The following is a 25984-nucleotide window of genomic DNA, read 5'->3' on the forward strand; positions in this document are numbered from 1 at the left end:
GTCAATCATAAAGCCAATTTGGATCTATAGCACAAATATGAGGTTGCACTAAAACATCAAACCAACTAGTAATTCAACGCATCCAAAAAAAGTTCTACGATTAATTTCCAATGCTTATCGCAACGTAACCAACGAAGAGCTGCACTATGACCTCGAAATCAAAAGGATACATGAAGTAAAACAAGATTTTGCCTTAAAATATGAAATAATGTTGCTAAACCACAGCAACGTGGAAGCAATATAACTACTGGATAACACGCAGGAAATCAAAAGATTATAAATTAATTTTTAAGTTAAGATTGTATTAAGCATATCTAATAAGATATGTAATTAATTTAAAAAAATCGAAATAGTTAACAGTCAATAAGAATAATGTCTGGCTATTACATTGGTTTACATAGTACTGTATACCCGTATACAAGGCGTCTCAGAAGTCATATTTGTTTAACATTCTACAAGAACGCAACGCATCTTAAGGCGCTATACATATTTGCACTGATATATACAAATAGGAGGTTTTAGTGACTTAAATTATGCGCTCGGCATTCTTCTCATTCAAAAATAAGTTAAAATGTTTAAAAGAATTAAAGTCATCAATCAATTTAAAAGCGCGTAAGTGACTTGGCTTTGTAAACCAAACAAGTGAGCGATTTTTCGAAGGAAAATTTATCCTTATGGACACTTAAAAAAGTAGAACTGTCGCTACTGAAGTTCAACGAATATAAAAGAGAATTGCTTTATTCACCTAAAATGGCTATTAGTCCGTCATAACGTACTATCGGCTCTGATTTTAAATGAATTATTATAAAATTGTGTACTCAAATAATTAATAAATATTTTTCTTACTCTTTTTCAAATCCTCGAAATATATACTTCTTTCAAATACTTTGTGTTTGTACCGTTTGATCTAGGTACATGTAGAAGAAGAACGGTTCACTTCCAGAGTTTAGCTGAATATTGTCATTGTTAAAAATTAATACTGATATTTTCATCAGACTTTAACAGGTAATAAAATACCATGCGCTTATATGCAGCATGCATAACAAGCAATTCACGTAACATAATTTTTTAGTAGAATGTTTCCCGGTGCTGTCAATGTTATCAATAGTAACGTGATTGTCTGCAATTTTTCTAATATCCTTTTTACATTTAATAATAGTAACACCAGCTTGGTTGGCGCAGTAGTCAAAGCAGCAGAATAGTTCTCCTACTGTTGCGATAGTCGCTGATTCAAATCCTGGTCAGCCATGATCCCAAATTTATGTTTGCGATTGTTGTTTATAAATGTGATTTTTCAAATAGCAAGAGTGATCCGACAAGGAAATGATCCCAATCACTCCAGTAACCAAGCTGGGTAAGACCGATTGTCTTCTGGAATGATTTCTAAAGTTTGTCATTCGCCACGTTGAGCAGTAAACCTAGTCGCCACATTAAGCAGTAGGTCCAGTCCAGATAAACCTTAGTCTGTAAAAAACACTCTAAAATATAACAAAAAAATAATGTTTTAGAAAAATTATATAATCTTTATCTCTGATTCATTTCTATGCATTTTACTGACACTTATACACATATATCTTTTCATTTTCCTACTGAAAATTATTGAAAATTTTTCGACCAATAAAAATACTTGTTTTAGCTTCTATTTGTAATTACTACTTATAAATTATAATAGGCACTCTAAATTCACATACGTTATATTTATCATAATGTTATTAAACCCTAGAAACGTTATCTATTAAAAATAATGTACGATAAAGTACTTTATCGTATATTAATATGTTTCGACAATGTTTTAACTATGAAAATTAGACAATATTTTAATAGCAGGTCGTCTCTTTTTTTTCTTTTTTTTTTTCTGGATATTTAAATTTTATATTTCAAAATATTTCTAGACCAAACAAGTTTGCTATCTATGTAACACATCACTTAATAGCAATATAAACAGCGACTTGATAAGCAATATAAAAACTCTTCACGCAGGAAATGTTCTATTATGACAGATATGCTGAATTTAAAGCTCTTCTGGTCGAAGCTTTTTCGTTATATCCATATCGATTTGATCAATGCAGTAATATATATATATATATATATATATATATATATATATATATAGACGTCATCCATTCTGATATTTACCAAAAATACATAATTTCAGAATGAAGTCCAATATCAGTCTAAAAGAGGTACATCAAAGCAAGTTAAAAAGTTTTAAAATAAATTACTGATTATTCATCAATCCATAGGCAGCGCTCGGAGAGAGTATCTAGTTATCATACATTATGTTGTTGTTCTACCTGTTGTTGGCGATTGGTTTCAACCGCTCTGGTCTCACACAAGGTTAGTCTCCAATTTTACAGTTAGCTTTCGATGGCATTAATCCATTTTTTTTTCGAAACTGCTCGCTGCGTCTTCCATCCAAAAGTATCAGTCTTCTTACCTTTCATTCGACTGACATATCCAAACCTGAATTTATTCCTAAACTATCTTCTTTTATTTTGGCTTTATTTCTAATATGATTTTCAAAAGATACCTGCAAAATTTGTCGTACAGATTTCGGACTGTAACAGTGTCCAAGTATCGGACCCATACATATTGGAGTATTTTCCCTCTTTCATTGGCATGAACTTAAAGAAGCAAAATCTCCTACAGTTGGCTGATTCAACTTATTACTTCAGTCGCAGATACTACTTTCTTTTCTTCTATTACTGATACCTGAACTTACTTGCTGGAACAGAACAATATTTTGATCTATTACTCATTAATCTTTAAGTCATATGGCTTTCCAATAAATTCTAGAAAAATTGTATATAAAATAGTTTTTCAACATTTTATACATCTTTACGTATTATTTTCTCATACCGAAAAAATACAACAAGCATGCAAACATATTGGTAATATATCAATTTCAATGCTCAACTCAAACGCATTATATTCAACATTGAGAAATGATACACTATTCCTGGGCAACCCCTGTAAATTACTTTGAATACTAGGTGTACTAGAAAGTTATTCAGTCGCCAGAAGGTGCGGAACTGCAAGAGTTATTGGATGAAAACTCAACTCAAACTCAAAAGCAATTCGAAAAAGTGTTAATTGTGGCCCAAGAAACGATTAGCGACCGATTACGAGCAATGGGGAAAATCCAAAAGATGGGAAGATGGGTGTCATATCAATTGAATGACAGGCAAATGGAAAATCACAAAATCGCCTGCGAATGCTGCTTCAAAGGTATGATTCGGAAGCCATTTATGCATCTAATAGTGACGGGTGTATTTACTTTTAAAATCGTAAGTGCAAGAAATCATGGTTATCACCTGGTCAAGACGACCGATCGACTCCAAGGCCAAATCGTTCTGATCGCAAGACAATGCTCTGTGTTTAGTGGGACCAGAGCGACGTGGTTAATTACGAATTCCAATTTAGAATTTTATGAAGTTAGAAAATGGCTCGATGGATGTTCTTGGTCAAAGGACACACCGTTTTTTGGGATGGCATCCATAAATTGCTTGAAATATAGACAAGATGTATAGAATCAAATGGCCAATACTATCAATAAGTAAATGTTGCCATTGCTTGAAAATTTTGTAGTTCGAAAAAACCGGTAGTGACATTCCGGTACACCTGGTAAGCCCACCACTCATATACCACCCGCCTGGTATACCGATTTTACAAACCTTTTTGACGCGCTAAACGTACATATATTTCGATCGCTTAATTTTCCTCTTCTCGATGCCCATATGCTTCATCTTTTATCAAGATATATGAAAATGGAATGCAAGAAATAAAATAACAGAAAGATGGAAAAAAGTAGGAGCTACCGGTAAACTATAACTAATAATAATGTGTTACGTAAAATTTTAAAAAGTACCATTTTCGCTGAAATGTATAAGAATACCCTTAGAATTAATTCACTGTTATTATGTAAAACACTCTCTTTACAACCGCCATATCAAATAAAGGTACATATATTTATATAACAAATATTTGCAGAAACTTTCATTGTTTCATCGATGTATTTTAATTTAAAAAAATTGTCAAATTCCTTAAAACTTTTATTATAGCCTTATAATTCTATCTTTAAAATTTGACGTAAATAATCTGATTTATTAAGTAGCCCTAATTAAGATAAGTAAATTAAGATCATAAGTAAGATGACTTGCGTTTCGTGAAAATAATAATACTACTCTATATAAGTACATAGAATTGTTTAATGTGATAAATGAAAGGGTTTTTAAATACATATAAAATTACAAGATAACAAAAATTATAATAAAGTGTTTCATTACAGGATTATTCATATACTGTTAATTGTACATATTATGCTTAAATATTTATTACGTATAATGATGCTAATTAATAATTGTCTGCCAGTGGTTATTTAGTATGTCCTTGATTCAATTTGATTTAAGTCAAATCGTTTAATAAGCAATATATATTAAAGTCTCCTTTTACCAATTAGGGGTTTATCTAGACTGGATTTATAGTTTAACGTGGGCTCTGAACCACGGTCCTCGACATTAAGCCTACCGACTGGCGAGTGACCAACTTTAGAAATCATCCCAGAAGACTTCCGGTCTGGTTACTGGCATGACTGGGATTATTTTCTTTGCCGGAAAAACACTCTTGTCTAGGACAATCACAAATATTAAACTATCACAAACATAAATATACGACCATGCCCCAGCAGGATTCGAACCCGCGCCTATCGCAACAATAGGAGGACCATCCTGTCGCCTTTACAACTGCGCCACCAAGCCGACTAAACTGTATATAATTATACTAAGTTTAACATCCATAAATGAAAACTGGTGATATGAAACCATATCGCATAAAACCATGGCTGAATATGAAAGTTTACCAAGCTATATTATAGTGTTGATTGTAAAAAAACGAAATTACATTAAGATTCTGCTTATACGAGCATATAAAATATGTTCATATTAAATTGTAAACTTATTATATAAGAGTACCAAACTGCAGCTCACTGAGAGAAAAAAGCATTTATTGAAAAAATGATGGAGATGCTATATTTAAAGAAAAATGTTGGTTTGAGAGCGATTGAATCAAAGATATATCTTCTCACTTCTTCAGGATTTCGAAACCGTGTGCCAGCTGTATCGATATGAACAAGTGATAATCAAGAGACCAATTCATGCCCCTTGCGTTTTCATCACCAATCAGAATACGCAGCAGAGAATGTTCTTTGCTAGCGAGCAATAAAATTGTGTTATTGAAAAGATTCAGAAAAATTCTTCCATTTGGATCATTCCCATCCCATATTTAAAACCTGGAACTCATCATCTGCTGATCTATCTGAAGTTGATAGTTTGTATCAAGTTTTCATCCAATTACTCTTGCAATTCATTGTATTCGAACTTTCTGATGGCCCAAACCGTTCTTAATCATTGACATAAGACCATCACTTGTATATCATTGAAACCAACATTTGGAATATGTTATACCATCAATACGTTTCTGGAGCTGCAAAAACTCATGGACCGATACAGCAAAAGTATTGAACATTGAAAATGCAATTTTGAGCCCTCCATGATGAACATTATTTTATATAGATAAATGTCAGAACCATCGAATTAAACAGTTATTTATATTGATACTTTACATTTTCATCAACAGAAGTCGCTGATCAATATATATCCAAACACCAAATAAAAAATATAGTATGGTTGACAATATATTGACACAAATTCTATTTTTCAGAATAAGTGATACATTGTTGCAAAAAAATTAATAAAAAGCTACAGAAATAGATCGGTTATTTTCCTCTATTACTCAGTAATAATAAATTTGTTTCTTCAATAGCGGCAACGATATGAACAGAACCACATTAATAATTAGATTCATTAGATTCTTTTTTCCTCAAAGTTCATGATTCAATTTCAAATCATAAAGACATTACTAAAGCTACAACTATTGATAAACTCATATAACTTTTGAATAATATTGATTTTCAAAGGATATGTGTCAAGATTTCATGTCAACTCTTGTTATTTTTTAAATTTAGTGCCTTTGTACATTGTTTTTGTAAGCGTTTTGGAAACTCTGCCTCAAAGCAATACCATAAAAAAACTGTTCATGTTGAACACTGTAGACACCTTTATCGGTTATTATCAGGTTGAGCAGACTATTTGTCACTAAATAATATAAAATCATCACATTATCTTGGTTGGCCGCGCTTTTGTTTAGCAACGCTTCTAAACTTGTCAGACATGTCAATATCAGCCAAGAATCACGATTTAAATCAAGTGATGTATTCTTTACATAATGTAGAAATGACTTCTTTTCATGTTTCATGAAGTACCTCATATTGTTCTAAAGCTACCGCGAAGGTCGATTACATTTTTTATAGTTTGGAAATATCGAGCCAAATTTGTGTAAATCTTTCAGAATTTTAAATTTTGTTCAAGTTAAAAAAAATCAATTTACGCCACATCCAAGATATTTCAATAAACTATTCATAAACCAATTTAGTATTTCCATTTAGTTTTTTTTAGTGGCGAACGTTGTTACAATAAAAAATATTAAAATACAATAAAGATTTAATAGACATTTGGTTAGAAACTCCGAAAGATCATCGAAAACAGTCGGTTTATGAAAAAATATTGTCACTTAAACCATCGAAACGTTTAAAAGATAAAATAATGTAAGGTTTTTGGGTTATGAATGGCCACTAAATATAGAAAGCATGTCGTTCTCGCGGGCGATTTTTAGTAATTTACAAGAAACACCATCTTTGGATATAGACCAACCTAATTCCAGTTTAAATCGGAAAAGAAGACCTCGAGTTCTTTTTAAAGAGGCTTTAATTAAAACAAGAAGAAGACGCGCAGCTGAATTAGCGGACAGAACTCTGAAGAAGCTACAGTTTCCTTCACATGTGGTATCAGAAAGTAATTGGGTTCAATCTACAATATCTTATTCAATATTATATTATCAATATTTAATTAATATCTTGACATCAAACCTTCTTGCAAACTCCTTGTAAATACTGAAAATAATTTCCAGGTTTTTCTTTTGGTCCATTTTGATGTATTAATTTTTTTGGATAAGTTAGAACTAATATACTCTTTGAGATATGACCGCTTCATATTATTACCCGGACACCCTGTATACTAGGTAAAAAATCCTAAATATCTTTTAGTATATTGTTAGATCATGCTTTAAGTTATTAAAAACCGTTTACAGAATTAAAATTGGTGCTTTTATTTTTAAAGTACCGAATATTGTTCTTATATCGTATAACATGTCACACTGTGGACCGTCTGGTTACCTGAACTCTGAGACAACCAAATCGGCTAAATATTCGTTTATATCTATTTACAATAGTATTTCCTCAATACTTTGAATAACTTAATAAAACTGGCATTTTAATTTATTTTGATCGTTTAGCACTTGCAATATTGATAAATAAATATTACTACATGTATTTATCAGACTAAGTAGATTTACACTCGGGGTCAAATATCAAGGTTTTTAACAAACTGGTATATTTATCGCTTTTCTAAAATATTTATATTTTTTTTTTGCTGTTGCTCAAGCACCATTACAATACATTAAAGTTATTTCCTTTCTTAAAACACAGTGAACCAATTTTTTTTTATTAATCTCGTAGAACGTCAACAATCTGTCCGTGGGCAATAAGTATTACTATATGATTTTTATATAAAACAACTATCCCGACATGGAATATATCACTTCAGTGAGTGATCTACTGTATCATTTATAATTTAAATCTTATTATAGATGCTATTCTAACTTATTATAGAGATTATTAAATCTCACTTTATGTGTCTATTAATCAGTTCGTACGGTAGTTTGCGTTTGAACCTACGCACTTCACTGCCATCGCGCACTTTTAACTGTTTGGCATGTGCATTGGAATGCACCAATAGTCTTTCAGAGTACTTCGCACTAACCCTCAGAATCATACTCGTTATGGGTTCTATGGGGATGTCGCGCTGGATCAGTTTGTTGGACACGTAATATGGGGAATCAAAATAATTGAAAAATATTTAAATAGAATATGATTTTTAAAGAGATTATAACGTTTATATAGAGAAATGCTTTAATTTCATAATATAAAACCAAACCTGTTTTTTGTATTATATCCCTTGTCACCTCCTTTATTTTATCATAATTTTGGTGCTACAGTAGCTCGGTCAGGTCTCGTAGTAAGTTATTCAATAAATTAACATTAAGTTCGATAAAAGATGGCACAATAAGCATACTTAAAACCAATATTTTTGCAAAAAGGGTAACAAACCATGCGAACTCAATACCTCAAAGCAACAGATTCGATCAGAGATCAGCCAAGAAGGTGTTACCTTCAGTTCGTGTAATATATACAAAATGATAAAATGATAAATATTTATTATGGTAAAAGCAGGTATTCTAGTAAAGGTAATACATTTCTAGTAAGTTTACTTCTAACTATTAAAAAGGAAATTGTAAAAACAACGAATTATTACATTATGAAGAAGTTAAGACAGATTCAATTTGTGATCAAAGTTTATATATCTTTTAACTATGGCATGAAAGCCTTGTTCATAAGTTACAGAAATGTTGATCATAATGTTACTGAATGTTTAGAATCAAACAAGAGGAAGCTTACTCCCTATTAAAAAAAGTTATAGCGGGTGTACCATAAAGAAGTGTATTGGAAAATCAAAAATATCACGATGACTATGTTTGCTGATGATCCTCCGATTCTTGCTCTCGGACATAATAGCGAAAATAGCCACAAAAAAATTACAACAGGAAAGTGACAATATAAATAATTGGATCCATCTGGAAAATATTATAATAATAAATTAACGAAAGTAAATCTTTACATGTGCAATTCACGTATAATCATACCGCACTCGCACTATTAACAATAAATAATGTATATAAAAACAACGCTAAGTATCTCGAAGTGAATCTTGATGTAAAACTTCGCTGGAAGGAACATATAAAAAAGAAAAGGAAAGAATTAGAGTTAAAATATAGAAAAATGTATTGGTTATTTGGAAGGAAGATTAGATACAAGCAAGTATTGAAACCTATATAAACATACGGAATTCAATTATGGGGATGTTCCGTGAAAACTAATACGAATACAATACAAGTTTTCCAGAAGAAAATGCTCAGAAATATTGTAGGTGCACCCAGATACTACAGGACTGATTATTTGCACCGATACCTTCAGATATTGCCTTCCACTCAGCAAGTCAAGCGAATCACAAGGTGACATGATGAGAAACTCCAATCCATGTCAAAATCGAAGTAGTTTATACAACTCTTGGATAAGACCAGAATAGGACACATACTCCAAAGAATCAAACCATTTGATCTCGTGTAGTGTAGTGAGGTTCCTTTTATTAGAGACTAAGAGAAGGATGACGGGTCCTCCAAGATACAAACCTAGATTTAAGTTATTATACAGAAAATTGTAGGTTAGTCGGCAGGAACTAGTAACAATATAATAAATACATTTTTAAAAAGTTATATAGAATTACTATAAATATTTTTATTTTCACTCTATAGAAAGAAATATATTAATTATACCATCATATAATTGCAAATCCAGTTAAAACCAGGAATATTTAGATATTCAGTATGCTTGAAGATTAGTTAATCACGGAACAACCAGAAAACGAACGCAGGTCAATCATCAAAGTAAACATAATTTTGATGTATAAGCATGAGATTAATTAGAGCCATTTAAAAATAGCATATTTATATTTTAATTCGAACTATTTCACAGAAATATATAATCTTATCCAATTAATCGAGCATTTCTGGTATATCTATAAATATAAAAAATAAATTTGCTACGGCGATTTTTAAACGACTACTTCGATTTCGGCGGAAATATAGAATAAGAATGTTTTTCATATCTAGAAATCGATGCATCGAGTTTTTATAAATGCATTAGTTTTAAAGCATCTTTTAACTTATATGATGACAAAACAAGCAGTAATATAGTAATACAACATCGAACAAGTTTGTCCATCCAACATGTCCAATTCCCATACTTTGATGATAATGATGATGAAGATAATGTTGAGCTATTAAGACACCGTTTACATGTTGAAATTATCTATTAAGCTCTATTTAACCGAGGCTACAAGGAAATAAACAAAATGTAGTACATGAATGACTTGTTAAACCCATGCGCACTTAAGTAAAATGAATAGTATTTCAATTCAATATGATTATGTGTCATAGAATTATGCCTGATGTTTTTATTGTTTAGAAGCTGAAATATAAATGAAAAATAAATTTAGTTAACAATATTACTTACATTATTATTTAATTTCAATATAATTTCTCTGTGAAAAAAATTAATCACAATGCGATTACACTTATTAATTAAAATGAAACTTATGGAATTAAAAGAAAACTTAAAGCAAAATAAAATCTGAAAGAAATGAAAAACTATATAACTGAGATAATGAAAACATTAATGAAAATGAAAAAAAAACAATGTTGATTTTGAATATGTTATATTTCAATATCGGAGAAACAGCATCGATATATTCATTATATGCATATTTACGTCCATAAATTAATCATAATAATCATATTAGGCTCATAAATTATTTTTAAAGTGTATTTTATTATTGTTTTTGAATTTTTTACGGTGTATTAATCAAATATATCATTTGTAATTCACTTCATGTTGAAGGCTCCACACAAAAGGTGTTTTCCGTACTTTAAAAATGTTTTAATTTGTACCGCGTAAATAACCATTCTGGACATCAAAAAAAGCGAGTATTTGAAGGCATTATTCGATGAAATCGTTAATGGTAATCGCTATGGACTACAATTAATACGCTTGAACCGAGCACTGCGCGAAAACCGGCCGAAATACGAGCGAATACATAAGAAATCATAATGTGGTAACACTAGACCACATGTTGCAAAACCGATAAAACATACTTGGAAACAATTAAATGGAAAGTGTACTCCACCCGCTGTATTTTCCAGACCTTGCTTCTTCTGATTACTACTTATTCCGACATATGAGTCGTGATCTGTCTGAACAGCGCTTCACGTCCTCAAATGGAACCTAGAAAATACCCGAAAGATGTGAAAAAGTAGCATTTATCGATGGATGGAATAAAATACATTGTCCCGATTGTTATTTTTCAAATCCTTTCAATCTAATTTATAGACTTAATATTCTAAATGTACTGAATGTCTGGATTTTCCTCATAAGTTGATTTTTTCACCTAGTAGCATTTATGTTTTACATACTCCAAACGTGTATAGCCATTCCAATGCACATCATCAATGTCATGCATGTCATCAAATGCATGACGTCAGCATGTCAAAACATTGAAAATATTGATGTTGCAATACGCAATGTTGCAACGTAGAATATTGACAATAGGGTCAACCAATACCAACAAAATCGCATTTTAAAAACTGATTCAGTTTCGTTTTCTGGCGCCTCAGGAAGCATTTTAATCTTAAAATCCTTTTAAGTAGGACAGAATGAGAGGAAAACTATTGTCTTATATTCAAACGAACTTTACATTTTTACAAACTGCATTTGGCAGTATATTGACGTCATCTACGACGTGTATTAGCTGTTTTATTGGAAGGACTTTAGAATATTGCCTACAACAGTGTCAGTACCCATACATTCCTTATATATTCTTATTAACATCCATTTATTCCAACATCATATTTTTTAGTAACAACTATAAACAATCAAACTCATACTGATATACACCGTACATTACCAAACAGAATTAAGTACGTAGAATTAAGTACGTAGAATTAAGTAACTATTTACATTTGTCATTACGTAATTTTATTTTATTGATATAGGCTGGAGCAAAAATCCGGCTACCATTTTAATTGCGCGGCATCTTGGTTAACTGACGTTTAGCTCAGTTTCGCTTTAACCGTTTTGTTGTATACACGTCCAAATTTTATTATAGATAAAAACACGCCACAAGAACGAGCAGAAATAGTGACAATATTTATTGAAAATAATCGTTCGATTTTTTGTCTAAATTGATAATGATTCTTCTCAGTGGCTACGTCAATAAACAAAACAATCGGTTTTGAGGAACACAGAATCCTAAATTCATGGAACATCATTGAATCCACTAAAAACAACTGTATGCTGTGGTATTCATGCTGAATCATTGGTCCCTACTTTTTTGAAAATAACCAAGTTGTTGCAATTACTGTTACTGATTCGAAATATTCTTTTGCCTGAAATGGAAGGGCAAGGACTAGAGGACATGTTGTTTCAGCAAGATGAGGCCACAACACACACAGCTCGTTCAACAATTGAATTATTGAATGACCTTTTGCCACGAGGACTAATTTCGCGAAGTGACGATTTAGCATGGCCAGCCAGATCTCTGGATTTAAACAGCACCAGACTTTTTCTTATTGGATTTTTTAAAATCAAAAGTTTATGTGAATAATCCCCAAATGATTCAACATGTTAAAGGCAATATTCGTCACGAAATTGAAGAAATTTAGCCTCAGATGTTGCAGGATGTCATGAAAAACCTTAAAAAGACCCGAAAGTTGTCTATGTTGTACAACCTGAGTTGATTCGACCGTCGAAACGATAAATGCATAATCTGTGAACTTGTCGTTCAACAAATCGTACAACTTGGTCGAATCGTAAGGAAAACGGGAGGCACACTTCGCAATCTATAGTACGACAAGTTGTACAATCCGAGTCGATAAATGCGTAATATGTGGCGTTGTCGTTCAACAAATCGTAGAACGCGGTCGAATCCTTTGGAAGTCAGTAAATTTGTCATACAACCGCGTTTGATATGATATGATTTAATTCTGACCATTAATCATAGAGCTGAAATTTTGCAAAAATATCAAATAATATGGAAAGTAATTACAGATCTTGGGTGGTATATGTGTGTTTAACTCTCGTTCGGCTTCGGTATTAATAATTCTAACCTAAGCAGTTAACGGCCATTTTTAGGTGATGTAATTTGTGTTGTTTATTTACCATAAATTTTTCGGTATGTGTTTTTATTTATATTTAACAATTATTTTAGATTATTCTGGGTATTTTAATTTATTAGTTCAATAAAAAGAAAACCTTAAGGGGATCTCTTATGATCTCCTATGTAAGTCAAGGAAAGTTTATAATCATTTTAAAGATGAAGACTATGGACCAAATGTGGAAAGCCATGGCTGAAACAAGATGTAGTTGCTACTTGTAATTTAAATAGTAAGAATTTTGTTAAATAATAATGATTTGTTGCATTGAAATAATTAAGCAATATTTATTGAGATTCTTTACCTTTACTACAAGACAAGGAAAATATGCCTCCAAAGGCAATACATAAGTTTTTGAGGCTGATAGATATATAGGAGATTTTTCTACCACAACAAGACCCAGAAGTAAGTATATAATAAGAAACTTATGTTTATTATTAGAGAATGGAGGTTCTAACTTAAAATTTATATGTTCATTTACAGATAACTCAGCCTGTCCCATCAACTTCGTTTCAGGTTGGATGAAAAACTAATGGCTTTATCCTTATTGAAATGCAGTGGCAGAGGATATAAACTGTTATCGAATATATTCTGCTTGCCTTCTAGAAGAACATTAATGCAGATACTGAATAAGGTTCCTTTTTGCTGCTAGAGTAGTAACCTCTAATTTTGGTCGTTAGTTCAGAAACTTGACTGTATAAACCGAACTGCAGTTGCAGATATTTGATGAAATGTACCTCAATTTAGGTAGGTTGTTAATTTAGTTGATTCTAAAAAATAAAACAACAGAACCATTATTATCTTATTTTAATGTTTGTTTTCGGTTTGTTTTAAATATTAGAGAGAAGATAATATCAGTGGATTACGTGTTTTGGGTAGTGGATATATCTCTGTGATTACATCAATATCTTATATCTTAATATATGGTCAAGGAAAATTAATGTAATTTTCATATATCAATAAAATTTATTTAAATATGTTTATTTTTTATTTTCCCAGTAAAATTAAATTTTTTTTTTTAATTTCCCGCTAAACATTTTTACTATACATGTTTAAATTTCCCTCTCAAATTTTTAAAATTCCCGCTAAACATTTTGCTAACTGTCATACGGTGCATGCGTAAGCGCCCTCATACGGGGATTCCGAGCGTAACGTAGAACCAATTTGAACGTAAGAGATGCGCTTCTAAGTTTCCTTATTCTTGCATCAAGTTTAAAAACTATTCATATTATATTTTGTGAAAGTAACATAGAAATCATAGAACATCATCGTCATAGATTTATATATCTTTGAAAATGTCAGGTTTCGTGACTGAAAACGCCGCTGAAAGCCATCGTTTGCTGATAGAAACTAAAGGTAAGCATGCTGTAACCTTAAAAACATGTGAAGCATGATTTTGAAAATTGTGGCGATTTCGATGTGCGAGAGAAAGAACGTCTAAGATGTGAAACTTCAAGAGTTATTGAATGAAGACCCAACCCAAACTCAAATACAATTAGCAGAAGCATTAAATGTGACCCAAGAAACGATTAATGACCGATTACGAGCAACGGGGAAAATCCAGAAGATGTGAAGATGAGTGCCACATCAATTGACTGACTGGCAAATGGAAAATCGAAATATCGCATATGAAATTCTGCTTCAGAGATATGATCGGAAGTCATTTCTGCATCGAATAGTGAGGGGTAATGAAAACTGAATTCATTTTGAAAACAATAAGCGCAACAAATCAATGGTATCTATCACCTAGCTAAGCCAGCCGATCGAATCCAAGGACAAATCGCTTCTGTTGCAAGACAATACTCTGAGTTTGGTGTGATCAGAGTGCTGTGGTGTATTACGAACTATTGAAATATGGTAAAACAGTTAACTGTGATCGCTATCGACAAAAAATGAACAATTTGAATCATGCAATGATCGAAAAATGTCCAGAATGGCACCGTAAAGTAATTGTACAGCACGTACCGTCTCATAAAGCAAAACCGGTCAAAGAAGGGCTGAAAGCACACGTACTCTCCAGACCTTGCCCCGTCCGATTATCAACTTTTCCTTGGACACGATGTATGGAATCGAATGGCCAATACTTTCCGAAAAACCCGATAATGACTTTTCGGTACTTCTGGAAATGTTAAATTTTCGAAACGACATTATGGTACATCGATTTACTTCTATTCACCTCACTATCAGAAACCGGAAGGAATGGCATAAGAACAGATGAATTGAAAGACATTTTGGAACACAAAATGGTAAGCATATTTGTATCAATCTGTTAGGTTTTTATTTCTAATTAATTCAAATTGCATTAAAAGTATAAAAATACATACTACTGTACACATTTACGCAGATTTTTTACGCAATCATTTTTTCTTGAAACGGATTTGTCCTTTTACTGGTATAAAATTTTATATTTATTTCTAACTTGCTTCATTGAAATACTTACTTATTATGTTGGGTTTTTCCTGTCCAAACCTAGTAAGTTACTTATTTGTCTCCGTTCTCTAGGTGTAACAGTACCATTAAGTATGTCTTCGTAATCTACAGATGTTTTTATTATATAATTCCTTTTTGCACTTCTCTATAATAAAATCTGTAATGTACGATCTATCAAAACAAAAACATACATTCGTTCAATGTTTATAGCAACAGGCTCCAAGAATAACTTGAACCGTGATGCAAAATACATAAAACTTAACCTTTATAACTATAATAATTTGTCTAAATGTTCATGATTTTTTTTGATAAGAATATGCTTACCATCCATCTAGTTTTCAAATTGTTTTTAAAACTTTGTTCCACTTTTTGCCACCCTGCTGAAGTTCTGGAATCTGAAATAAAATATTGTTATCCGACTCATTTCATTAAAAACCCTTCTAAACCTTTTAACACTTAAACTTACCTAAACTTTTTTTAAATTGTATTGTCTTTTAGGTAGATTCACTCGTTGTGAAGAAGAATCAGGATGAAATCAATCATAGCAATCATCAAAGCGGAAGCACCTCTAATACCGTTTTCTTCTCTCTACATATACAAAAACTTACAGAATTATAATAACCACACAGAAATCTGGAGACTCATAATTTTAAAACAGATATCAACGAAATACTTGTAACAAAAGGAAAAGACGAATGCCATCAAACAAAATAAACAGGACTTAGTAGATTTAGCGGATAAAGTACAATCAAACAATAATGACATTGAAGATAAATACCACATTGGTGGTAAGAGAATAAATTAAAAGCAGTAAAGGGACATCAAACAATTTCAGCTGAAAAATTGATCTATAATGTGACATTCTATACAAAAACAGGTAAAGATAATAGTACACCTAAACCTTCAAAGCCTCGAAAATACATCCACCTTTAGTTATAGCCCCAACATAGTTATGTAAAAAATCAGAAATTGAATCACCATCAACAGAAGACAACATCACAAATTTAAATCAATGAAAGCACCTGCAATGTTAAGATATTTTTAGCTTTATATCACATTATTTACTTACGTTTAAATAGTTAATAGTTTAAATCCATAAGAATAATAAGAATTGCCAGTTACCAAATATCTCAATGTGATATTTAATCTTCCATATCAAACTTGGTTGTACAACAACCTGCCAAATTTTCAAACGATTTGACCATTTCGAAATATTTTTTGTTCCCCTACAATCTATTAAACTGGCTTAGCAAAGCATACCAATCGAATTCTTTATGAAATAGAGGAGGAAGCAAATCAGGAAGCGAATACACAAAAATAATCACCACCACAGCGGTAAGTGTATTGGGGGTTGCAAACCTGATCATTGGGGTCGAATGAACAAGGAAAATTCAAAATACAAACGGCGCATGAACAGTTTGAACTGAGCAGGTTTCAAAAGGTTCAATTTTGTTTCCCGCATGACTTTCAGGGCTTAGCGACAAACGAAACCTTGTCCCAGAAGCCGCGAATCAGGCCGACAAATTTGAACGAGAATGGAAGGATTATGAATAACAGAGATTTTGGTTTCGACAAAATAACCCCGTTTTTTCCTTATAATTTAACAACCACTAGAAAGATGTTTTTGAATGATAAATATATGTTTAATATCTTAATTAATGATTGATAATAATATATATTTGTATAAAAAAAGGTATAAAAAAACATGAAAAATTAAAGGATTTATATTTTCCTTACAAGAATATTGTTATGAAATATGAAGTAATATTTAACTTCTACTACTCTAGATTTCTACTTTCTATTGGAAATTATCAACAAAATGAAATGTATCATAAGAATAAAACAATGCCTTAAAAATGTGAGTGATGTTTGTCTTATTTTTTATTGATTTAAAAAACTTTTATAAAGAAATTATATTTTTGTACATATTAATCCCTACTAAGCAAAAAATTTACCAAATAACATGGAAAAACTGTTTATCAACTGGTGAGAGGAAAGATGTTCAACAATCATATAAGGTAATTATTAACATAAAAAATTAACTTTATCAAAAATGGTAGGGACATTATTATTCAATGTATTATTGTTCAGAACATATATGAAACTTGTGCAAATATTAGCAATAGTAATCGAAAAAAAGCGGAAACAATAGAATAATGTAATATTACTACTAATTTTACTTAAAAGAAAAAATCAACATATAACATGTCAATTGAAAAGTCCCCGTCCTAACACATAGATGGCGCTACTAGAATTAATTCCATACGTGAACGCAGTAGACGCCCAAAAGAGGTTGCTACCAACGAAAACATTAAAAAATCCACAAAATGATTTTGAATGACCGTAAATTGAAATTGAGTAAAATAGCAGACACTAAATATATCAACTGAACGTGTACTTCATATCATTCACGAATATTTGGGTATGAGAAAGCTCTATGCAAAGTGGGTGCCGCGCGAGCTCACTTTTGAGCTTTGTTTGAAGATGATCAAGCGTAATGAACCCGAGTTTTTGCGTCGATATGTGATCATGCTCTATCATTTCACTCCGAAGTCCAATCGACAGTCATCCGAGTGGACTTCACACGATGAACCCGCTCCAAAGCGTGGGAAAACGCAACAGTCGGCTGGCAAGGTTATGGCGTCTGTATTTTGGGATGCACATGGAATAATTTTCATTGACTACCTTAAAAAAGGAAGGACCATCAACAGCGACTATTACATAGCGTTATTGGATCGTTTGAAAGACAAAATCGCCGAAAAACTCCTGCTTCACCAAGACAATGCGCCGTGTCACAAGTCAATGAAAACGATGGCAAAAATACATGAATTGGGCTTCGAATTGCCTCCTCATCCACCGTATTATCCACATCTGGCCCCCAGCGACTATTTCCTGTGCCCAGATCTCAAAATAATGCTCACCGGGAAAACATTCATCAAATGAATAGGCGATCGCCGAAACTGAGGCCTATTTTGAAGCAAGGGACAAATTGTACAACAAAAATGGTATCGAAAAGTTAGAGGGTGATATAGTCAGTATATTACCCTTGAAGGGAATTTAATTTTTTAATTTTGAATAGTTTAATTATAGTTTTGAATAGTGGAATTTAGTTTAATTAAAAAGAAATAATTTTACCAAAAAAATGTGTTTTACTATGGCAGACCGGGGACTTTTCAATTAACCTGTTAAAAATAACCATCTATTAACCACACTGTACTCAACAATTAGTTTCTAGCTTTTTTCCTATCCTTTCTAGTTATGAAGGTAACATACAAAAAAACTAACATATTTTCTATTTAAAATATAGAGTAAAACCCATTAAAAACACCACAGTAATTTTAGAAAATAGTCACTTACCTATGTTGAAAGTTGGGCAACGGAGATTTGTAATAAAATAAGTTGAATCACCACAATATATTGCTTAAGGAGGTAATTTTTTTGATATTGTTTTGTTAATGATAACGGCGAATAAAAAGAGAAATGTTGGCGACGCTAGACAAAAATGTCAATAAATGTGACAATAAAAATCTTAATACCACTTAACACACTTAGACATGACTTAGACTAAGACTTAATAAAAGATCAAGCTGAAGGAACATTTTAATTTACAACGGAATTGCTAAATTTGCATGTACATCAGACATTGCAGTACATACATCAGACCTAATCCGCATAGATTTGTGGAATAACATCCACCAAATATTGTTATGATTCTCTTTGTCTTTCAAAAATTAAGCTTGTACGTACCATACAGTGACATTATTTACATAAAGCACAAGATCAGCTTTTGACTTTATTAGTGGCTATCTAAAATCATCTATTTTAAAGCACGGAATGGCGTACAGAGGTTTTTTGAGTGAACAGACTGAGCACTTATTTTTAAAATTATATTATTATTTTAAAAACTAGAGAGAAAAGACAAGTAGAGTCTCCTAGATACTTCAAATAAAAAGTTATGCACTGTACAGTGTAAGTTATAATTAAAATAATTTGAATATAAATAATATTTATACACAAACTGTTCAAGTTGGATTTGATTGTACATTCAAGCATATTTATTAAGACAATTCTGTCTACACGAGGCATAAAAATCAAAAATATTAAAAACTAGCTGACCCGACAGACTTCGTCCTGTCAAAAAGATTTGTAATGTGGCAGTTTTTGTGCCTACGTATTTTAAAAAATTCTCCTGAACAGAACCATCACCCTGGTGATAGGGCGTTGTGAATAAAAAATAATTAAATAAAACATATATAAGGATTGAAAAGTAAGTAATCGCTTTATTGTTAATCATGTGAATCATAATTATTATTATTATTATCATTATATTGCTTTGTGGTATACGATGTTTTTTGTTTGATTACCTGGCGCATAGATAAACAAATCTGATGGTTTTCCAACACGGGAACAGGCAACATACAATTGACCATGTGAGAAACATGGGTTTTCTAGATTAATACCACAAACACTTAATGATTGCCCCTGGGACTTGTTTATAGTCATAGCAAAAGCAAGCCGTCAACATGTCTATAGGAAATTTGCCATTACCAATGTCAATGAGTTGTTTAGAGAATATGTTTCCAGATTGGTCATTTTGCAACTCGACACGCATATTCTTGCTTAAATGAAGTACTTTAACATGTTTCCACAAATTGGAGGACTTTAGACATGCATTGAGTTCATCAGCTGGCGTTGATCGTGGAATCACTGGCAATGTTTGACGAAAATCTCCTGCTAATAAAATCATTGCACCACCAAATCGGTTATTATTGCTACGTAGATCTTTTAAGGTTCTGTCTAAAGCCTCCAAAGATTTTTTATGTGCCATCGTGCATTCATCCCAAACAATCAATTTACATTGCTGCAAAACCTTTGCCATTGCAGAGTTCTTCGAAACGTTGCAGGTTGGAGTTTCATTGCTTTGCATATTTAATGGCAATTTTAGTGCTGAATGGGCTGTTCGACCACCTTCAAGCAAAGTTGCTGCGATTCCCGACGAAGCGAGTGCAAGTGCAATTTTATTTTGTGAGCGAATTGTTGCTAATATTAATGAAATAAAAAAAGTTTTTCCTGTACCACCAGGTGCATCTAAGAAATAAATCCCTCCAGTTTCATCATTTGTTACTTTCATAAGAGTTTCAAATACATACTTCTGTTGTTCATTTAACAGTGGAAGATTTGTTTGAATTTATTCTTTCAAAGCGTTGAGATCATACAGTCTTTCTCGATGCAACTCTTGGTTAAAAGCGTCATGCATTGGACGATTGGGCGCGGTCAGGCCTAATTGAATTAATAGTTTGTTTGACATTATCAAGCACATGTCCTCAATTGAAATCAATGCTTCATTGTAAATTTCTTCACTGATTTGTATATTTGGATTTCCCATTCTATTCCGTATTTGATACAAAATATCATCACACATATAATCTTTGTACTTGATCCACAAATCAATTGGGTTTGATGGGAAGCATGTAGATATGATTATAGAAAACAATGTTCGTACTTGATGAGCGTGTGATGATATTACAGCATCATTGAGAGTTTGATCCCAATGAGCGTTATTTTCAAGCAATTGCAAACGTTGACAGGCTTCTCTGTAGGATCCACACAATTCATCATCAACATTTCCTAACTATTAGAATGATGTTGGGCCACGTACATTGACTAATAGCAGTCGTAAATAAAAACATTCATCATTGCTTGGATGTACTGAATAAATCCGGCCAATCGCATCGGTGGAATATACATCTGTATATCCTGGAACTGGTTTTCCTTGTTTCCGTCGTATAAATCTCCTTGAGGATTGATTCCAGGTATAATATTTTGGCATTTCAGAATATAGCAATGTTTGTGCGAAATCATCGTTTTGGCATGTCTCAAAAAAACTGGTTAATGTAGTAGATGGTGGCTGAGCAGCTCTTTGTACTGCGTTCTGTGCTGTAAAATACACTCTTTGTCCATTTTCTAAATGCACAGCTAAGTGAACAACAGAAGGGTGTCTCTCATGAATAGGAAAAGAAAATATTCGCCAAACTGCTTCATTACTACTGACATAGCGGCCCATTTGGTATTGGGTAACTTCATCATTAGAATTCTCTGCACCAATTTCAATCACAGCCATATCACTCCCTTTGCTTACATATTTGCAAATGTATTTAATCGATTTCACTGAATGGCAAGATTCAACGTTGATGTGTGCTTTGAATGTCTTTGATAAAATGGGTGAATATGGAACAATCCAACGATTATCTATTTCAATATCTTGTTGATTTAATTTGACAATTGTTGATTTTCCATTGTCTGCTGTCGATCTGCGACGATACAATGGATAACCGTCATTACCAGTAATTGTTTCCGATATTAATATCCGTGGATATCGTTTTGAACATTTACCATCCATCATACACGGTGAATTTTGATTAAGAGTTCCACAGGGACCATGTATCATGTTTTTGATAACTACCTCATGCAATCCAGGATCTACTTGTACATTAGGGATTTCAGCTGATATCACTGCATCAACTTCATTTGGCCTTATCTTTTCAACCAACCAAATCAAAATGTGTGCATGTGGCAATCCTCGTTTCTGCCACTCCACAGAATACATCCAGCAGCGTGTCTCACCAAACACATTATGTTTTACGATGAAATTCATTAAAGATTTCAACTTTTGTCTAAAGACTCTGGCTGTAATATCATGACGATCAATGGATGATTTCCCAGGTAATAACTCCTGCTTAATTTCTATCCATTGCGGATTGCATGTAAATGTGATGAACAAATCTGCTGTACCATAATGACGAACATACGACATGGCATCTTGAGCATATTCGTGCATATGCCGAGGGCTTCCGATGTATGTTGCTGGAAGAATAGTCATCCGACCGACATTCTGTGCATTTCCATCAGTATTAATCGCATCTCGAAGGTGAATATACTCTTCAGATCGGAGTTTGGTTTGATTCAACCTGATGAATGTTAATCTCTCCGTTTCAATTTTAACATACATGTCATCAACATATTTGTGATATAATCGCCGACATTTCAATATGCGATTATCTGCATTTTCCCGAATCATTAGGCGGTATGAATAATAGTTCATTGAACTGACTTTTTTGTTGGTTTCAGAACCTGTAAACAGATTTTGTTTTAATAACATTCAAATATAAAATTAAAATACATAATATAGTGACTGAGATATTATCGCCATAGCTAAACTAATATTTTAGTTACCTGTAATGGGATTTATCATTTTTATTGATAAATCGTAGCCATCTTCACCTTGCCAAAATATAATGGGATATTGCAGTGCATCATATGAGCGGTGTGTTTCCTTTATAGGTTGTAATTGAAAATTCCGACGATGTAAAACAATATCACGGGATTCCAAGTTTTCTCCAACTACAACGATAGCAACTTCATCAATAGTTGGTGCATTAAAACGTCTTGTATGTTGACCTGCAGGTGTTTTATCAGCTCTGATTACAATTTTGTGATTATCGGATGGCATCAGATCCAGGGCAGTTTTAAACAATATAATCAATTGATTGTGTTGATGAAATAAAGTTTGTAATTGTTCTACAATAGACCTTTTTACTAAATTGTTATGTGCACAACGCAGATCAATTTCTTGTGGTGAATTGCCCATAAAATAAATTTGCAGGAATTTGTTGTCGCTATCTGACACTGGTAACAGTGAACCTGCTCTGTGATATATTTGCCCTTGTATCTGTAAATAAAAAAAATATTATGGTGTGGTATAAATTAATGGATTGTCAATGATCAAACTTAAATAATATTTGATCTTAAAAAGTATATATTTAGTTTTAACTAATATCTATCAAATATAAAATATAATAAAAGTGTCACTGAAACTGAATCACCATATAATATGATGACTAAGTGATATATTTCGTAATGATTAAGAAATTGAAGATTAGTAACACATCTTAACTTTGGTGACAGAAAATTTTGTTCGCTAAAATAATTATGAGTAACTGCTATAATACATACCTTGAAAGTTGGCATAAAATTTTCCCGAACTGCATTTGTTGCCCCAAATGAAGTCATTTGAAAGCAATTGTTATATTGTTGAATATGTGTCAAAAAGTGTATAGAATCTGTTCCTATTCCTGAAACCAATGAGTACAATGGTTCTGGTGGTGGATCCAATTGTATCAATTTCACTTTACCATTTGCGCAACACAATCCATTGGCATCGTTTTTGTATTTTAATGCCTTACAGTGTGAGCAAACCAAGTTCATAGAACCAATAACAACACATTGGTAGTTACTGTAGTCAATTGACACATCGTAACTGAAAGCAGCTGGATTCAAACTTGCGCGATTATTAGTTGAATGTCGCGCTCGCGCTCCACGCAAATAAAATATAAATTATTTTTTCACTAATCACGAACTAAACAAACACTAACTAACTAAACACTCTGCACAAAACACGATATACGAATTTGTTTCGTGTATCACTTGACAATTCATCTGTCATCTGTCAAAAGTCATCTGTAACAGACAACTTTTTTTTTTAAATTTGATATGACTTGAACTCAAATCCTTTTAAGCCGTACAAATTGTTTTATTTATTTAAAATTTGAATTAAATTTTAAACAAATAAAAAATTTTAAATAAATAAAACAATTCGTACGGATTAAAAGGATTTGAGTTCAAGTCATATCAAATTTAAAAAAAAAAGTTGTCTGTTACAGATGACTTTTGACAGATGACAGATGAATTGTCAACTGATACACGAAACAAATTCAAACAAAAAGGGCTATTTTTAGGGTTTTTCCAGCAATAATTCTAATTTTTCTCGCCGTAAAAACCATCCCTGAACTTCAACGAACATTTTAAAAAAAGATTTGGCCAAATTGGTCCAGGCGTTGTTGAGTTATGCGCTTAGGAACATATTTTGCGATTCATTTTTATATATAAGATTAGCAAAACGTTTTTTTGTAATTCCATGAATCTATCAAATTCAGCACATTAAGTTATTTTTAACACCGAACAAATAGTAACAAAACATAAAAAAACTGTGATATATATAATTTTCAAAATATTTTTAATTATGAATTTTTATTAAATTAAACATAAATGAACTAAACATAGTCTCAAAGTATAATTACATGATTGATACTATAAACTATGATGCCAAAAGGGCCCAACATGATTTTGTTAACGTGACAAAGCATCACCACAAAATGAAGTAATTGCTTGATCACAGATATGGCACATCCTTGGCAGAGCCTCTACTTCATCACCAGTGGCGGCCCTTATCGTGTGTGCGGTCATAGTATTGGTTCCTGTCATTCTTCCAACAATTCTAAAATAAAAACTATCCATATGGTCAACTCAATAATTATTTAACCCACCTCAACATTTGTCCTATATGGAAATCTTCTATATCAATATGAGTAGCAGTGGAGAAATAAGTAACTTGCAATATGGGCCCTTTTTTATCACGCAATAACATAGTAGTTTCAAACTGAAATCTACCTTCGGCTAATGATATAACACCAGCTAAAAACGAACATACATTAGATATATTAAACTATTAAATTCTAAAAGTTCACATTATGGTGTTACGAAACTTACCAATAACTTCAAAGTAACAGAAATGATTTTGAAAAATCTTGCCCCATTTTATAATTCTTTCAGCTGTACCAGTAAATATAAATGTTCGTTCTGTTTCCGATTCCTGATAAAATGACAGTATAAAAATTACTAAGCATATCAAACCAAAGGTAGTATGCCTCTTATACATACACCAAATTTCCTGAGAGACAAATTACTTTCTTTAGATGCGATATTTGACGCAGACGAAATTGTTTGGTTATTTCTAATTGATATGGACCTAGGTTTAGGTAGTTGCATTAATGGAACTGGTACTTCTTTATTAAACTGGCCCTGAGAAATGACATTATGAAATTATCCATCATGTATATATTCATAAACAAAATTAAACTTAATGCAAATTTAAAATAACTAAGCTTAATTTGGCCTAGTTGCACTTCTTTAAAAACATATGTTACCTGAGTTTGCACATTTTTCTTCTGGTGTATTTGACCAGAGCCATTTAAATTATAATGTTCCTGTCTTAATACATTTGGTCCTGTTGAGTAACTCTGTAGTGGGTGGTTATTAACACTTGAAACTCTTACTTTATCGCTGCCATTTTCGTTATAAGCAAAACTCACTAACTAACATAAAAAATTAGGAATAAATACAAAAAATAACTCAATACCCTACTGAATAATTAATTACCTGAAAATGATTTGCCAACTGGGTTGGACAACCATTTCGTTGAATTGGTTGTTCGCGCCTGATTCCTGTTCTTGCATAATCTTCACAAAACCTACATAATACATATATAAATTTTAAAAAATTAAAAAATTTAAATATAATTACTTCGAATACATTGTTTTCAAAATACTTTTTTAATTGTTTTATGTCTTGAATAGTATTAACTTTTCAAGTATTTTAAACAATTGAAATTAAAATGTCATGTCAGTTAAAAGAACAGTAGACTTGATTTTTGAAATATGAA

The 25984-nt window shown here is 32.0% G+C and overlaps 2 protein-coding genes and 2 long non-coding RNA genes across 6 annotated transcripts; 1 reads left to right on the plus strand and 3 right to left on the minus strand.

Annotated features, from left to right (window-relative positions):
• The first annotated feature begins 11904 nt into the window (after positions 1-11904).
• On the plus strand, positions 11905-17053 carry LOC143196780 (uncharacterized). 3 transcript variants are annotated; one of them, XR_013005853.1, is made up of 5 exons: positions 11905-13228; positions 13292-13401; positions 13480-13743; positions 15925-16303; positions 16360-17053. It is a non-coding gene; the product is annotated as an uncharacterized LOC143196780 (long non-coding RNA). The 3 variants fall into 3 exon arrangements; XR_013005852.1 differs by having other exon boundaries at positions 13278-13401; positions 15925-17053; XR_013005848.1 differs by having other exon boundaries at positions 15925-17053.
• Positions 15481-16019, minus strand: LOC143196801 (uncharacterized). Its single transcript, XR_013005855.1, has 3 exons — positions 15893-16019; positions 15751-15821; positions 15481-15683 (listed from the first exon to the last, which is right to left on the minus strand). It is a non-coding gene; the product is annotated as an uncharacterized LOC143196801 (long non-coding RNA).
• Positions 17054-19686: 2633 nt separating the features above from the next.
• On the minus strand, positions 19687-23987 carry LOC143197027 (uncharacterized). The gene is made up of 4 exons (XM_076405073.1): positions 23440-23987; positions 22885-23155; positions 22660-22827; positions 19687-22557 (listed from the first exon to the last, which is right to left on the minus strand). The coding sequence occupies exons 1-4, from the start codon at positions 23689-23691 to the stop codon at positions 21062-21064; spliced, it is 2187 nt and encodes a 728-aa protein (XP_076261188.1). The 5' UTR covers positions 23692-23987; the 3' UTR covers positions 19687-21061.
• Positions 23988-24482: 495 nt separating this feature from the next.
• LOC143197036 (uncharacterized) lies at positions 24483-25885 on the minus strand. Its single transcript, XM_076405086.1, has 7 exons — positions 25846-25885; positions 25702-25792; positions 25470-25637; positions 25204-25344; positions 25033-25135; positions 24810-24957; positions 24483-24760 (listed from the first exon to the last, which is right to left on the minus strand). Exons 1-7 carry the CDS (start codon positions 25854-25856, stop codon positions 24613-24615), a joined length of 810 nt encoding a protein of 269 aa, XP_076261201.1. The 5' UTR covers positions 25857-25885; the 3' UTR covers positions 24483-24612.
• Positions 25886-25984: the final 99 nt, after the last annotated feature.

The sequence above is a fragment of the Rhynchophorus ferrugineus genome, unplaced genomic scaffold (assembly GCF_030347505.1).
Source record: "Rhynchophorus ferrugineus isolate W39M unplaced genomic scaffold, kcgeb_rfMv2 rfM1, whole genome shotgun sequence".
NCBI classification, from domain to species: domain Eukaryota; kingdom Metazoa; phylum Arthropoda; class Insecta; order Coleoptera; family Curculionidae; genus Rhynchophorus; species Rhynchophorus ferrugineus.